This window comes from Fringilla coelebs (assembly GCF_963513975.1).
Source record: "Fringilla coelebs genome assembly, chromosome: 3".
NCBI classification, from domain to species: Eukaryota; Metazoa; Chordata; class Aves; order Passeriformes; family Fringillidae; genus Fringilla; species Fringilla coelebs.
The window spans coordinates 78063044-78077265 of NC_140030.1; the positions used below are offsets into that span (position 1 = coordinate 78063044).

Here is a 14222-nt window from a genome sequence, read left to right on the forward strand (position 1 = left end):
CATCTCCTTCCCACTCCAGCCCTTCCAGACCTCCTCCTGGCAGCAGGAGGCAGGTGGGGGGAACGGATACACCCCCTGAATCAGTGCCTTTGGGAGAGCCCTGTTGTACATGCGCCCAGAGGGAAACCAGAAATCACAGGGCAAAACAAGATCCTACACCTTCTCATGAACTCCTGAGGGTTTTTGAAGGGGATTTACTCAGCCTTTTGAGCTGTGGGGACACAGGTAAAACCTCTTTTCTCTAACTGCTCTCCATCTATACATCACTCTCTTCCCCCCCCCCCCCACTTCAAGTCTAGGTATTTTTCCTCTAGTATGTAATCCTTCTTTTATTTTTTTTTTCCCTGGTACCTTTGTCTTGTCTTGGATTGAAGTACTGAGGGTGGATTTGAGGAATCTGTATCTCAAAATAACGTGTGACTTAAGCTTACTTTTGCTGCTCCTCACAGCATGTTTGAAGGCTGTCGGGTACTGAACTCAGGTCCATCACAATGACACATGCATTCTCCCACACTCAGAGAGATCTGTTTTAGTGCAGCAGTGCAGCAGGCAGTCAGATTTTAGTCAGTCCCAACAGAGCAGCTGCCTGGAGGCCACTTGAGAGTGCAGACCACCCCTCAGGAAGCAGCAGCCCTGGTGATGAGAACTCCCTGCATCTGGCTCTGAGAGGAGGAGAAGCAAGCTGATGATCAGAAGCTTGCATGGAGGCTGACACTTGGTTTGGAGCAGCCAGGAATCACCTCTCCAGGACATCTCACAGGCACCACCAGGGTATCCACAGAATTCATCCTGCCTCAGCCTTGCTAATGGTTAATGTGTGAAGTGGGTATGCATGGATGGTGCCTACCCATGCCCAGCATCCTTTGTCACCCAGGGCTGGGTCTGCATGGCTCAGAGAAAGTACAAACATTGCCCTGCACAAAATTAAGGCAGAATCTGCCCTTGTAGAAAGCTGCTCCTTATACCATCGCCTAGAACTCATCTTCAATGCCCTGGAGCAAGACGGTTTATAGGTCTTTGGAGTTCATTCCTATTTATTCTCATTGTCTATATAAATGTCTAGTCAGGTTTTTTTAATGAATGCCTTTTCTTGTTACCCAGTGGCAATGAGTTCACTGGATCATCAGTGTTTAGGATGAAAGTAATTCTCCCTGTCATTCATCTGGATTGCACTTTTTTCTCATTTTGCCTTATATCCTGGCAGGTCACAAAAGGAGGAAATAAAAGAAGCTCATGCCAAGTCTAGGCAGTATTCCCAGATACTCTGGGGTCACAGGGACTGTGATATTGGACTTGGGCAGCATTCCTGGAGGCTTTGGGCAAATACAAAATACATCTTGGGGAAGCCCAGGATGGCTACTCTTAGTGCAGTACTGGAATGTAGGAAGGTGAATCCAAGGGCAGCTCCCATTCTCTGAGGCATCCCTTGCAAAGCCACCAGGCCAGGGGAACTGGGTACTTCCAAGTGGCATTTCTGGTGGTCTCAGCCTAGGAAGATTTGAAGAGTTTTTGGAGGCTTAACTGCACTTTTGCCACCAAAACCTGAGGCAGGGTAACACCAGAGAGAGTCACCAAGACCACAGCTTGTCCTTTTCTCCATCCTTCCCCAGATATGCCATCAGTTCCGCTGTTGAGTGCATGCATTGCTGTCTGCCAGCCTAGCTGTGCTCCACAGTGTGGCAGAGCATCGAGATGGTGCAAATAGTGAGAAAAGAGCCAGGAGGTTTTCTATCCCCTCCCTGCTTCTCTTTTGCCTGCCCCCTCCAGTTCCCCGCTGAAGGCACAAACATCTACTGCCCATGGAAGCTATTTCTAAGCAATCCCGGGCATCCAGGGAATGAGGCTCTGAACAAATATCAGAGCGTGTGTGTGCAGAGAGTGCACACACATGCACACACACACACACATGCACAGCCACGGTGCTGCAAAGTCAAATATAGACCTTGTGGAAGGGAAACAATGGCTGGGGTTGGGTTACATGGCTGTAGGGCCAGCGAGCTGCTGTTTGTTGTGGGCTGCGGTGGAATTGGAAAAGCAAGGGGGGTGGGATGGGGGAGAACATTTGTCTTAACCTAGAGACCCCGGGCTGGTGCTGTGCCTAGGGCGGAGAGGGTGACCCGGAGCAAGAGCTGAAGAGGATGATCATTTGAGTTGGCAGCTCAGAGGTGTTTGCAGTCTTTCTCCAGCTTCTTTGTGCTGCTTTTCTGCCTTTCTTGAGGAATTAGAGTGAGAAGGAAGGTGTGAATTTCTCTGGGCTTCTGCACAGGGAAGAGTTTCTGCTCTGGAGAAGGTTTCTTTGTGAAGGAGAAGAGGCAACATTATCTGTTTTCTCAGCCCACCATCTGCTTCTTGTCCCTGATGTCTGGCTGCCTCCAAGGTGCAAGTTCCAGACTCCGGAAGAAAGGGAAGCAGCTTCAGCTGGTTTTGACAGGTAATTCCTCCCTCTGTCTGTGAGTGGTGACCGTGTGTTGGGATGATGGCCGGGGAGGGAGTCTTCATCTAGCATGCATTGGAGGGAAAGCCATGACAAGAGGTTGCTCGAGTTCCCACTCCAGGTCCCGGCTTTGTGGGATTTCCTTCACTGGAGGGAAAAGCCATGGAGGGACTCTTATGGCTAGGAAAAAATCCTTCCTAATTCTGATCCAGCAGCTGTTCCATCTGAGACGCCTCTAGGGATGGCATGGCAGGGATCAGAGCCTAGTAGAGCAGGGTCCAAGGCAAGCACTGGAATCCCTTCAATGCCCTTTTCTTGGGACTGCAAATAGAGCTGCTCTGAATAAATAGTACTGGGCAGTCCACGGACTGACACAGTGAACCTGAGACACAGGATAGTGCCTGGGGATGAGACTGGAGCCCTTCAGTGTGGAGGAAGGAGTGCACCCAAAGTCCATGTTGCATGAGTCTCTTCTCTCTCCTCTGTATTCCTCTTTTACTCCCATCCATCCCTGCCTGCTTCTCTCTGTGATACTCACATTCAAAGCCAAACCTCAAGCCACAAAACACATTTCCTCAGATATCCCACCTTCTGAAATCCCACCCTGGATTTTGTTCTTCATTCCCTTTCCTCAGAGCTCAGATCTTCAGCAACCAACTTTATCTCCTCACTTGCTGGTACAGCTCTCACCTCCAAGAGAGGCAGCACAGCGAGAGCCACATGTCCCATTCTGTTGGCTGCAATCTAGCCCCATCTCCCTCTCTCGTGCTGTGGGCACAGATACTTAGGGATATCGGCACGTGTTGGGGTCCCTCTGCAGGCCCCCTCCTCTCTGCCCACTCAAATGCACACACATTGGCATCCAGAGGGCTTTCTTAGGCACCTTTAAGCAAGTGAGGTTTAATGGCACCGGGGCATGGCTGTACAATGATGCTGCAGTGCAGTGCGGTCAGGACCAGGGCAGATCCCAGCAGAGGAATGCGGGAGCAGATGAGGATGTTGCAGGAGGTGGTGCTCTCTCTGACAGAGTTAGTGAAGGTGGTAGGATGTCAAGGAGGAGGTGAGGGTGAGGCTGAGCAGCCTACACTCAGTGTTGGAGGTGTCGCCAGTGAACCCTTGGCCTCCAACCATGACTGGCAAAGAGTGCAAGGCAGGGTGTTGTGGGTGTCAAAGCAGAAATGTGGATCATTCCAGGTCCTAGAGCTGTAGTGACAGAAGGAGAGGCTGTCTGGTTTTAAACCAAGTACCAGAAGATGTGCTTCACCCTCAGCCTTCCCTCTTCTTTTTGCTGTAAGCTCCAGACATGGTAGGAATCAGGGCTCAAAAGCAGGCTGAGCTGGCTGTGAGGGATCAGGGGATGAGAATGGATGTAGAAGCACAGGAAGCATTTCAGGGCAGAGCTGGTGCACACCTGTCTCATAAATATCCGAAGAGCTGATGAGGCAAGGAGGTTTGGACTTCTCTGTCCCTCTGTCTGTGGGGTGATAGAGACAGGAAGAGGGCAAGGAAAGGAGCAGGGCTCCTGGCTGACAGGAGAGCAGGAAGGAGGCAGGAAGCAGGCAGCTCCTGCAGAGGTAGGCAGGGTGATAGGCCCCTATTTTATCGCTCAATCATGTTGTGCTGTCCAGGCATGCCAAGGATGAGCAAGGAAGGGTCCCCGCTCAGAGCTGGCAGAGACCTTGGATTTGATGGGGCTGCTGCCTGGGCTCTTACTGGGTCCTGGGGCCTGCAGAGCTACCCATGGCTGCCACAGGGTGCTGACAGGGCTGTCAGGAACTGCAGAGGGCTGGGGGGGACTGGAGAAGGTGAGAGCAATAGGTTGAGCTTTGTCTAACGAGATAAGATAGAGTGTGAAAGCATCCATTAAGTGCCTGTAGGACGTGGTTCTTCCTTCCTGGTGAAAACAGCAAACCTGGGGTAGAAAAGAGCTGACTGATGTGAGCTTGTAATCTAATTAAGGATTGCTAGGACCTTTGAAGGTGATGGCTATGATCTTGTCAAGCAGCAGAAAGGCCATGCAAGGTGAGGAGGAGAGCGGGCAGCTGTTTCATCTGAAGATGTGACAGCCCAGACCCTCTCCCACAGTTGCCTTATTGTTCTTTATTGTCCACTGAAGTGCTGATGTCCACATCTCATGTGTGGCAGCGAGAAAAATGCTGGGGACCACAGCTTCTCTGGATGGCTTCTTTTTTTGTGGGGTGACTACTACAAGTTGAACCTTTATTTTAAGGATGGGGCTTCTTAATCCTTCAGTTTGCCAGTGGAGGTGTTTCAGTGAACCCCGGCGACATCAGAGAGGGGCTGCAGGAGGTGTTTTTGCTTATTCGTATTATTTCAGATAATCTGAGCAAAACGAAGGCTCGGATCATCGCGCACCTATTTCTGCGAGGGGCGCCAGGCTGAGAGGCTCAGCGCCCCGCGGGACCGCGCCCCAGCCCAGGAGAGGGCGGCGAGCGCTGCAGCCCCCCGAGCCCCGTGCGGGGGTACCCCAGCAAGGGCGCGCCCCTGCGGGGTTCGCCGGCCCGGGCACCTCTCCGTGCTCCGCGATCGCTGCTGGGGGCCGGGGCCGCTGAGCCCTCGCAGCCGCAGCTCCCGCGGGGCGGTGGGGCGGGCGGGCGGAGCCGTGCCGGGGTCCCCCCCGCCCCGGCGGCGGGAGCAGGGCAGGGGTGAGCGGGCAGGGGTGAGCGGGCAGGGCGGGCCGGGCCGGGGGCTGCCTGCGGTTTGGGGCGGCGGGAGGCGGGATGTCCCGGGGAGGGAGCGGGGATGTGCAGGCACACGCAGCCGCTGGCAGGCGGCCGGGGCTGCACGGCGGCGGCGGCGGCGGCGGGCGGAGCGGCGCGGCACACGCGGCGGCAGCTCCCTCCGCAGCCCCGCGCCTCGCCAGCCCCGCCGCCGCCGCACCGGGCATGGCCGTCCCCCGCCGCCGCGCCCCGCGATAGCCCCACGAGCCGCCGCGTCGCCGAGGTGAGCAGGGACCGGGGAGCCGCAGCGCCCCAGCCCCGCCGGCCCCCCTTTCCCCGCCGCCGCCCCGGCCGCAGGGACACCGGCGGGGCTCCACGGAGGGTCCCCTCCGGAGCAGCCCTGGGGTGGGGTGGGGCTGGGGGAAAGGCGAACCCCCCGTAGCCGTGCCCCTCCGGGGGGCGCTGGGCTTGGGGTGGTCCCGGGGGGAGGGGGGCGGGGGGACAGGCGCGGCGAGCCGCAGCGGCGCGGCATCCCTTGGGTTCCCAGCCCTGTCCCCGGACCCCAGTCCGGAGGGGTCCCGGTAGCCTTCAGACTGGGCGCAGTGCCTGAGAGCCCACGTCCTGGGGATGTCCCTGGTAGTCCCCAAGCGCACAGAGGTGCCCGATACCCTCGAAAGGGAGGGTAATAGACTGGGGGTCTTCCTCCGGAGGTTTGGTAGTCCCCAGCCCGGCCAGACAGAGGCGGACGAGTGGGACGGAGGGAGCTCCCTCGCCCGTGTACTTGTGACCCAAAGGCAGGCCTGCCCAGGTGGGAGCTGCTCACACCTCTCCCGGGCGCCAGCTGCCGCCCAGGATGCCGGGGTCCGGGTCGACCCCGGGGGTTCTGCTGGGAACAGCACCCATGGGGTGACTAGGTCAGGAGGCCTGAGAGGCTGTGCCTCAACTGGGGAGCTGTGGGAGAAAATCAGCCTTTGCAGTGGGGAAAACACAGCCTTTGCAATGGCATATGATTGGAGCTTGTGCTTCTCACAGCCCTGAAGGAACATGATACCACTCTTCAACCCTAAATTATTTTATAAGTTTCATAGCAATTGCTTCACCCTCCCCTGAAATGCAGCAGCTGTTTGCCACTGCCCAGTATTTAGGGGCAGGAGGCAAAGGAGGGTCCTGCAAGCATGTTGTCAAAAGGACTGTGGGGAGGGAGGATGCAGCAATCCATGGTGGGATTTGGCTGGGGCAGTGGCAGTAACATCCTGTAACCCCTCTGAAAGTGCTGCATCCTTCGTTGGTGGTGGTTTGTTTGCTGGAGAGATGCTTCAAGCAACATCATTGCTTTTATGGGATATTTTGTCCGGTCCAGGGAGGCGAAGCTCTTAGCAGGGACCCCAAAACCTCTTCCTGCAATGCATGTGTATGTGTGAGTGGAAGGACTTATGTCCCCATCTTAGAAGTCTCTCACACAACTATGGGCCAAACATAACCTTCCAGAGCTGAAGAGTCAACCTGAAAGTGGAATGGCCCCTGTTCATCACACCCACGCAGCTGGGTAGAGTCTGCTCCATACCTTCACCGTTCTCTTAACAGAACTGTTTAACCCCTCCCATCTCATTACAGTAATATATTTATGATATCACCCTCAAATTTCCTGCCCTTAACAACCCCAGAAGGCTGGGAGGGAATGAAGCATTTTTGGAAAGTATTTAATGCTACTTCAAGAGGGCAGGAGGCGGTCGGAAAATAGATGGGTGCAGGAACCTTGGGCTGACGGGGCTCTCTGCAGGACAGCTGAGGAAAAGGACTGCACCTAGTGAGAGGTGTGTGTTCACATTTCCTGCCTGGGGCTGCAGCCCAGCTCTAGTGCCTCTTGCTGCACTCTTCTTGCTTGGACAGCGAAAGAGGGCTGCTGTTTTCTGCCTGCTCCTCTGTTAGATCCACTGGACTCCTTGCTCTGCTGCAGGCTTTGAAAAGCAGCCTGGGCACTGTGAAGAATGCTCAGCCCATCTATTCATGCAGATGTGCACAGGAGGACCTTATTTAACATGAAGCTGAAGCATCCCAGATCTAGGGAGGGAAGATGAAGGTCCCCACAGCTGGGTGGGTATTTCTGGGTTTCTGATCTCTTGACAGCAACTACCTGGGGCAGGTGCTCCAAGATGTGCTGTAACAGCCTGAGCTATTACACACTCAGGATTGAGTCTGCACACTAGGTTCTCCTGTACACACATTTTCAAAAGCTTTTTAATTCTTAGTGCCCCAATGCTGACTTAGAGGACAGAGTCTGGATGGAAAGGAGGGGAGTGTGGTGACAAGGCTGTATGAAACTGGGTGTTTCAATTAAACTCCCAGGCAGTAGAGAGGAGCTGTGGTGTCAGCCAAGGGATTTTGCTGAGCTTGCTCTTTTTCTCTCTGTAGGTGTTCATCTCGGTGGGGCCACACTGACCATGCTCAGGAGCTTCTGTCTCCAGCTTATGTCCTTGATTTGGATCCTCTTGGCCCATCATCAGCTTGTGCAAGGTGAGTCTTTGTAGACATGGGTCCTTCTCCTTCATATCCATTTTTCCAAACCTGTCCTTGGCATTGCTGAAGTCTCCTCAATTTTCCATGCAAAATCAAGATGGTCTGACTTGGCAAAGCAGAAAATGCTGCCTGGTCGTTTAATCACCTGGGGTGTGACACTGGAGGCACCTTAGAAACTCTTGCCCACCGGGGTGGCAGTGCCTGAGCAGACTGACAGAGACATCCCTGCTGCTCTGTCTCTCTCACTTAGGGTGAATGGGTTCCCAAACCAGTGAGGTTGCTCAGGGGAAAGAAGGTCCCAAAAGTGAACAGCTAGCCCTGGATCCAGTGAGACAAAATCCTTTCCCAAAGATTAGTTTGCTCTATCCCTGCTCTGGATAAGCAATGGATTCCCAAAGCAATGTGCCAGGAGAGATGTTTGCAAATAGGAAAGGTGGCAATACCCAGGCTTGTGGCTGAGCAGTCCCAGGAGGCTGCTCCAGCTCCATAGTGACTTGTTTTAGGAGGCTCTGACTCTGTGCAGTGGGACCTGCTGCCTCACTGCAGCAAAATTGCATGCACAGGGGATTTCTTCCCCTGCTCATTTTCCCAGGCAGCACAAAATGCTGCTTGGGAAAGCCTGACCTCATCTCGAGGCATGGGGGCTTTAATCTGTTTCAGTCCAGGATGGAGGGGCTCAGGTAAGGAAATTCACCTCCTGGGCCTGGCCTGCACAAGATTTGCACAAGACTTCTGGAGAAACCTCCTGCTTCTTGATATCTGCTCTAGTTCTGCTGCTCATGGAGCCAGAGTGAACCAGCTCCCCTGTGGAGCTAAGATGCAAGCAAGTGATGGGGAAGAGGGGAATGGGGAGATGAAAGGGAACACCTGGCACAAAGGAGAGGATGAGAAGTGGCACAGCGAGGCCATGGCTCAGTTACAGCTTCTGTGGCTTTTAAATAAATAAACAGAACTGGATACCTGGCCCCATGTGATGCCAAGTCCTGCTTCCCTGTGCTGGAAGGGGAGTTCTGGCAACCAGGTGCCAGAAGAGGGGAGAAGCCCATCAAACCACTCTGTGCCATTAGCTGTCTTTGGAGACAGTGACATCCTGGGAGGTAAAGAAGAACCATTCTTTCCATTTCCATCCTTGGCCCCTTTGTGCCCCTTGCAGTACTTGGCCCTGAGTTTTCCTACCATACTTGCTGCAAGACTGTGGGACTGAGGTACCAGGTGGGTCAGTCCCTATTACACAGGTTGTCTTAATGCATGGGAAACCCCAGCTCTTGCCCAAAAGGGCCCAAATCTAAGGGAGGCAGCAGAGAAAAGGTGGGGAAGATGACCAGAGACTGGGTAGTTTTGAAGCAAAGCCCCATTTCTCAATAAAGACAGTGTTACAGACAGTGGACTGTGAAATCTTCATTTCTTGTGTGACATCCAGTGAGTGAAAGGAAGGTTCCCCATCTTACAGTTCTGGGGACAGATAGACTGAGCACTTAAGGAAACACCCAGGGCCACAGGCAGATCTGGAATCATCTATAGTCTTTGCTAAATGCAAGTCCACATGTCTCTTGTCTTGTAGGGGATGACTGCAGTGAGCGCTGCAATCTCGCCCACGGCTGCTGTGACCAGGATGGGAAGTGCAGGTATGGCTTGTCTTTGGCTCTCTGCTGCTCCTGACTGTACCTGCTCTCCCTTGACATTGTGTCCCTGGTGCCTACACCCCTGCCCAGAGCTGAAGCACCTCCTCCTCCACTCACCCATACCTGGAACTGATGACTCTGCTCTCTTCTTACTGACACACTCTGGAGTGAGAGATGTTGATGTCTCAGCCTCTTGCTGTTCCCCTCTAGCCTTTGCTCCAGTGCTTCCAGGGTGCCCACCATCACACACTGAGCACTGTTATTCTGCTGAGCCCTTTTTGTCTAGAGGGAAGCCCAGGACAGCCTGGTCATGCCTGGGTGATGGGAAGCAGCCTTTAAGCTCAGACATGATGAGGAAAAGTCATCAGGCAGCAGGGCAGGCAATGAGGGTTGGCCAGCTTGCTTGGCCACTCACTGACTGAGGTGGAGGTGCTCTCCCTGGGGCATGGACAAGAAGGGCTTCCAGCCATGCATCTAACTGAGGGCTTCAGCGTCCCCTCTCAGAAGCCTGAGCTGTGGTGGGGATCTCTGAGTGTTTTTCATAAAGGGTTTACCAGCAAGCTGTGAGCTACAGCAGCAGAAGTGCATATGTGGTACTTGGCATCCCAGCTCCAGCTGGTGCCCAGATCCCGCAGGGTCAAAGCTCAGAGCCTGAGCCTGCACTTCAGCCTGGGAAGCATCCATAGAACTGCTCTGGGCTGCCACAGACCCACTGCCTGTTGTCCCACTGCAGAGCCATCTGGAGCCCCCACTCTGTAAGGCAGCACCAGGAGGCAAAGGCTGGCTTTGGGCTGGCTGGGACACCTGTGGCTGCAAGGGGACAGACTGCTCGATGCCACCCTGTTCTCACCAGGGCATGGTCAGTCCCCTTTCACAGGACAGCCCCTGGTGTCACACCACACCTGGGCCACTTGTTCTTGCTGACTGCTGCAGCAGGGAGTGTCCAGCTCTGGTTTGGCTGGGCCCCCATTTGCAGCTGCACAGAGCTCCTCCCTGAGCCCTTCCAGCAGCTGTGGCTGCAAAGCCCCAGTGAGAAAGGCCACATGTCACCATGTGGCAGGTGTCCCAGCTGCAGATCTTTCCACACGTGAGTTCCTGCTGCTGATTTCAGGCCTCCAGAGCATTTGCTGAACCTTGTGGTTTGGCAGTACCTCAAAATCACCTCAAACTCAGGGAGGCTTAGCTGCTTACCTGGCCCCCTTCCTGGCAATTTTTAGGTTGGCCAGCTCCCTTTTGGAGAAGTGGAAGAGTTGATAGCACCTGCTCCTTGCAGGTACTGGGTGGTAGGGGTATCCACATCCCTCTGCTCAGGGCTGTCCAGGTAGGAATGTATTTTCCCAAACTATACCAGGCACATGGCATCACCTCCAGTCCCATAGAAAAGCCTCTAATTAATATATGTGTGGTTTTTTGTTTGTTTTTTTTTTTTACCATTTTCCTCACTCCTCATGTCTTTGGAACAACATACAGGTGATAACAGCCAGCCCAGGTTTGGAAGTGCAGCTGTGGGTCAGCCCAAAAAAACTGCAGTCCCTACACATTGTGCTGAAATGAGCCCCAGCCATGAAAATAAACCCCCTTCCTTACTCTAGAAACTGTGTTTTTGCTGGGTCTCATTTTGTGCTGGTTGGAGTTTATCTTTTGTTGTGGCTTGGTGCCGCCTCCTCTCAGCTCTCATCTTGTTATCACTTGCTTTCTGCCTTGGAGCTGGCAGGTCTGAGGGATGCCTGCCACTGGAGCAATGCAGCTTGGCTTTACTTAGGCATTGCCACTGCCCTGCTCTTCCAGGGCCAGAAGGCTCGTTGTGTGCTGCAGGTTCTCCCACTGCACTGCCCCTGTGAGCTGGCTGAGGAGTCTATTTATTCTGTGTACCAGCCACAGCAAGCAAGGTTTCACAGCTGGCTTACCGTGCACTCCAGACAAAAATGACACCCATTATAATGCAGGAGAGGAGCAGTGAAACACACCGACCTCAGCAGCCTCTTGTCCCTTTCCCTCAGGAAGCTCAGAGTTAGGGATGGACTTCTCTCTGCCTGTCAAGAGTGGCTGCCTGCTGTGGGAGGCACAGGAATTCCTGAGCTAGTGCAGTGGTGTATATGGAGTGGCTGGTTGGAGGAGAGCAGAGGGATGTGGGCAGTGAAAGTGAAGCTGCTGAGCTCTGCTGCTGGCCACTCACCCTCCCTGGCTGCCGGGGGTGTCTGCTCCTGCTCTGTCTGCTTGCTTCTTTAGGCAGATGAGATGCCAGTACTTACCTCTGGAGGAGGGAGCTAGGAGGTCCATGGGACCTTTGGGAGGGTTTCTGAACACTGCTGTGTCTGTAGGAGCCCTGCACAGCACGCAGACAGCTTTTGTGCAGCCCCTGCTTGGATCTGATTTGATGATTTGATTTGATTTGATTTGATTTGATTTGATTTGATTATGCTGCTTTGCCCGGTCCTCCTGCAGGTGCGATCCAGGCTGGGAGGGGGAGTACTGCGAGGAGTGCGTGCGTATGCCGGGCTGTCTTCACGGGACGTGCCACCAGCCTTGGCAGTGCATCTGTCACTCTGGCTGGGCTGGCAAGTTCTGTGACAAAGGTGAGTCGTGGGCTCAACATCCCTGCCTCTGGTGCTGAGGGCAGAAGCCCAGCACACCCTAATGGATATGTCAGCCAGCGTAGCCAGAAGCCACCTGGGTGATGCCTGGGTGATGGGATGTTGCCTGGCAGCCACAGCTGGGACCATTCCCTTCCTGCAAGAGAGGTCAGACTGCTCACACTTGTTCCCTGGCTGTATAGCAAGAGCTGGCATAATGCTGGCCAGCCTCAGGAAATGGAGCAGATGAACTCATTGCATTTCCCGTGCTGCATCAGGACTCCAAGCAGCATCCCCTGCTTTTCCCAAGGCTTCCTGCCTTCAGCAGGTGGCTGGGGTGGGGGACTCCCCTTCTCCAGACCCAGGGACTTGGTTGTACCAGGGGGTCTCCACTGGTCAGACAGTTGGCATGCACTGCATCTTCACAACCACACAGGCACTGCGCTTCTGTTGCTGCAGGTGCCTATTGGAGGGGAGAAGAGAGAAGCTCCTGCCATTTCTCCATCCCCAGGGGGCTTGGTGGGTTATGTTTGCACTGAGTTGGCCACATCAACCCTCTTGTCTCCCTAATTCACACAATTTTTTTTCCCCTTAGACATACACATCTGTGAACACCAGTCCCCCTGCCAGAACGGGGCACAGTGCATCTACGATCGAGATGGGGAGTATTCCTGCTTGTGTCCAGAAGGTTTCCACGGGAAGGACTGTGAGATGAAGACAGGGCCATGTGAGAAGGCAGGGTGAGACACTGCAGTGAGATTACAGACAGCATTAACTTTGGGTCACACACTGCCAAGTGGAGGCCCAGCTGTGAATTTCTGTACAGTAATGGAGTTAAGCCAGAATCACCTTTGACTTTGGTTTAGCAGCATGCAGTGCATGGTCCCACCAGGGTAAGGGCTTTGCTGCAATCTGAACAGATTCCTGTCCCTGCTGTAGGAGGACAGGAATCTGTTCATCATGCCTGGGACATCCTATCTCCCAAGCAGCCAAACTGCTGTAGGCATGGTGAGCTGACATCCATGATGCCTTTGGGGAGCATCAGGAGGGCATGTTTCCTCTTCAGATCATTTATTTGGCTATAGACCTTCCCTTCCCATAGGTGGGTGGTGGGCCTGTGCACAGCCACAGCCTTTGAGGAGGTCCCACGGCCTCTCACTCAAGGAGACAGAAACTCCCATCCAGTCTTCTCCTAGAGATAGCTGTCCCCACAGAGAGAGCTGGACACACTGACCATGCCAGCAGCTCTGCATGTTTACCCCCCTGGGGTAGGGGAAGCTGCTTGCTCTCCAGAGCCATGATCTATCCTTGCTCTCTCCACACAGGTCTCCATGCAAGAATGGTGGGCAATGTCAAGACGAAAACGGCTTTGCCAGTAACTTCACCTGCCGGTGTCTCGCTGGCTTTGTGGGGGCTCTCTGTGAGCATGACGTGGACGACTGCCTGATGCGCCCCTGTGCCAACGGGGCCACCTGCCACGACGGCGTCAACCGCTTCTCCTGCCAGTGCCAGGAGGGCTTTGAAGGGCGTTTCTGCACCATCAACATCAACGACTGCGCCAGCCAGCCGTGCAAAAATGGGGCAAAGTGCTATGACCGCATCAATGACTATGACTGCTTGTGTCCTGACCGTTTCACTGGCAAGACCTGTGAGATCTCCGTCCCTGAGCCCACCTGGTCTCCTCCCTACCACCCTGCAAACCATGAGAATGCTGGAGGTGTGAGAAGCACCACTAGTGAGACGCCGGGGGTGACGCCGCCAGAGCCCATCAGGACTGTGGTCACAGGGCGGCGTGTGGCCAACCACAGTGAGAAAGAGCCGGGGGGAGGGTTGTTGAAAATCTCTGTGAAGGAGGTGGTAACCCAAAGGGACTCGGGGCTGAGTGAAGCCCAGCTGGTGACAGTGCTGGTGTTCGGGGTGCTGACAGCAGTGCTGGTCCTCATCACTGTCCTGCTAATGCTGAGGAACTGGCAGAGAGGCCGTCAAAGGTCGAACTGGTGCCAAAGCCCTTCTCAGGCTGCAAGAAAGCTCCAAGACCAGGAGTGTCAGGTGGGCATGCTCAACACCATCTTGATTGAGCCAAGGAAGACCACAGAGCTGTGAGCTGCGAGGACTCTGAACCAGGCCCTGGCAGGTCATCGTGCTGGCAAACCCCTTGAACTGCTCCCTGCAGAGCCACACCGGCACCGACTGGGCAGCGGGGAAGGGCTCCCAGGGCAGCAAACACGTCAACAAAACCCTGGGTGTTGAGCACTGGTGTGATGGCCCTGCCTGGGTCTGAGCTGTCTCCTGCCTGGCTGGCTCAGCTGGCACCCACGGCATTTGAAGGCAGGGCTGTGTTGGGCCAGCCCTGCAGGGGAGCAATGGTGCGCTGCCTGCAGCAGCCCGTGCCACA

The 14222-nt window shown here is 54.7% G+C and overlaps 1 protein-coding gene across 1 annotated transcript; it reads left to right on the top strand.

Annotated features, from left to right (window-relative positions):
* Positions 1 to 2358: 2358 nt before the first annotated feature.
* DLK2 (delta like non-canonical Notch ligand 2) lies at positions 2359 to 13930 on the top strand (the record flags this gene model as incomplete). Its single annotated transcript, XM_084201753.1, has 6 exons — positions 2359 to 2431; positions 7528 to 7629; positions 9194 to 9257; positions 11700 to 11830; positions 12423 to 12567; positions 13153 to 13930. 6 exons carry the CDS (start codon positions 2359 to 2361, stop codon positions 13928 to 13930), a joined length of 1293 nt encoding a protein of 430 aa, XP_084057879.1.
* Positions 13931 to 14222: the final 292 nt, after the last annotated feature.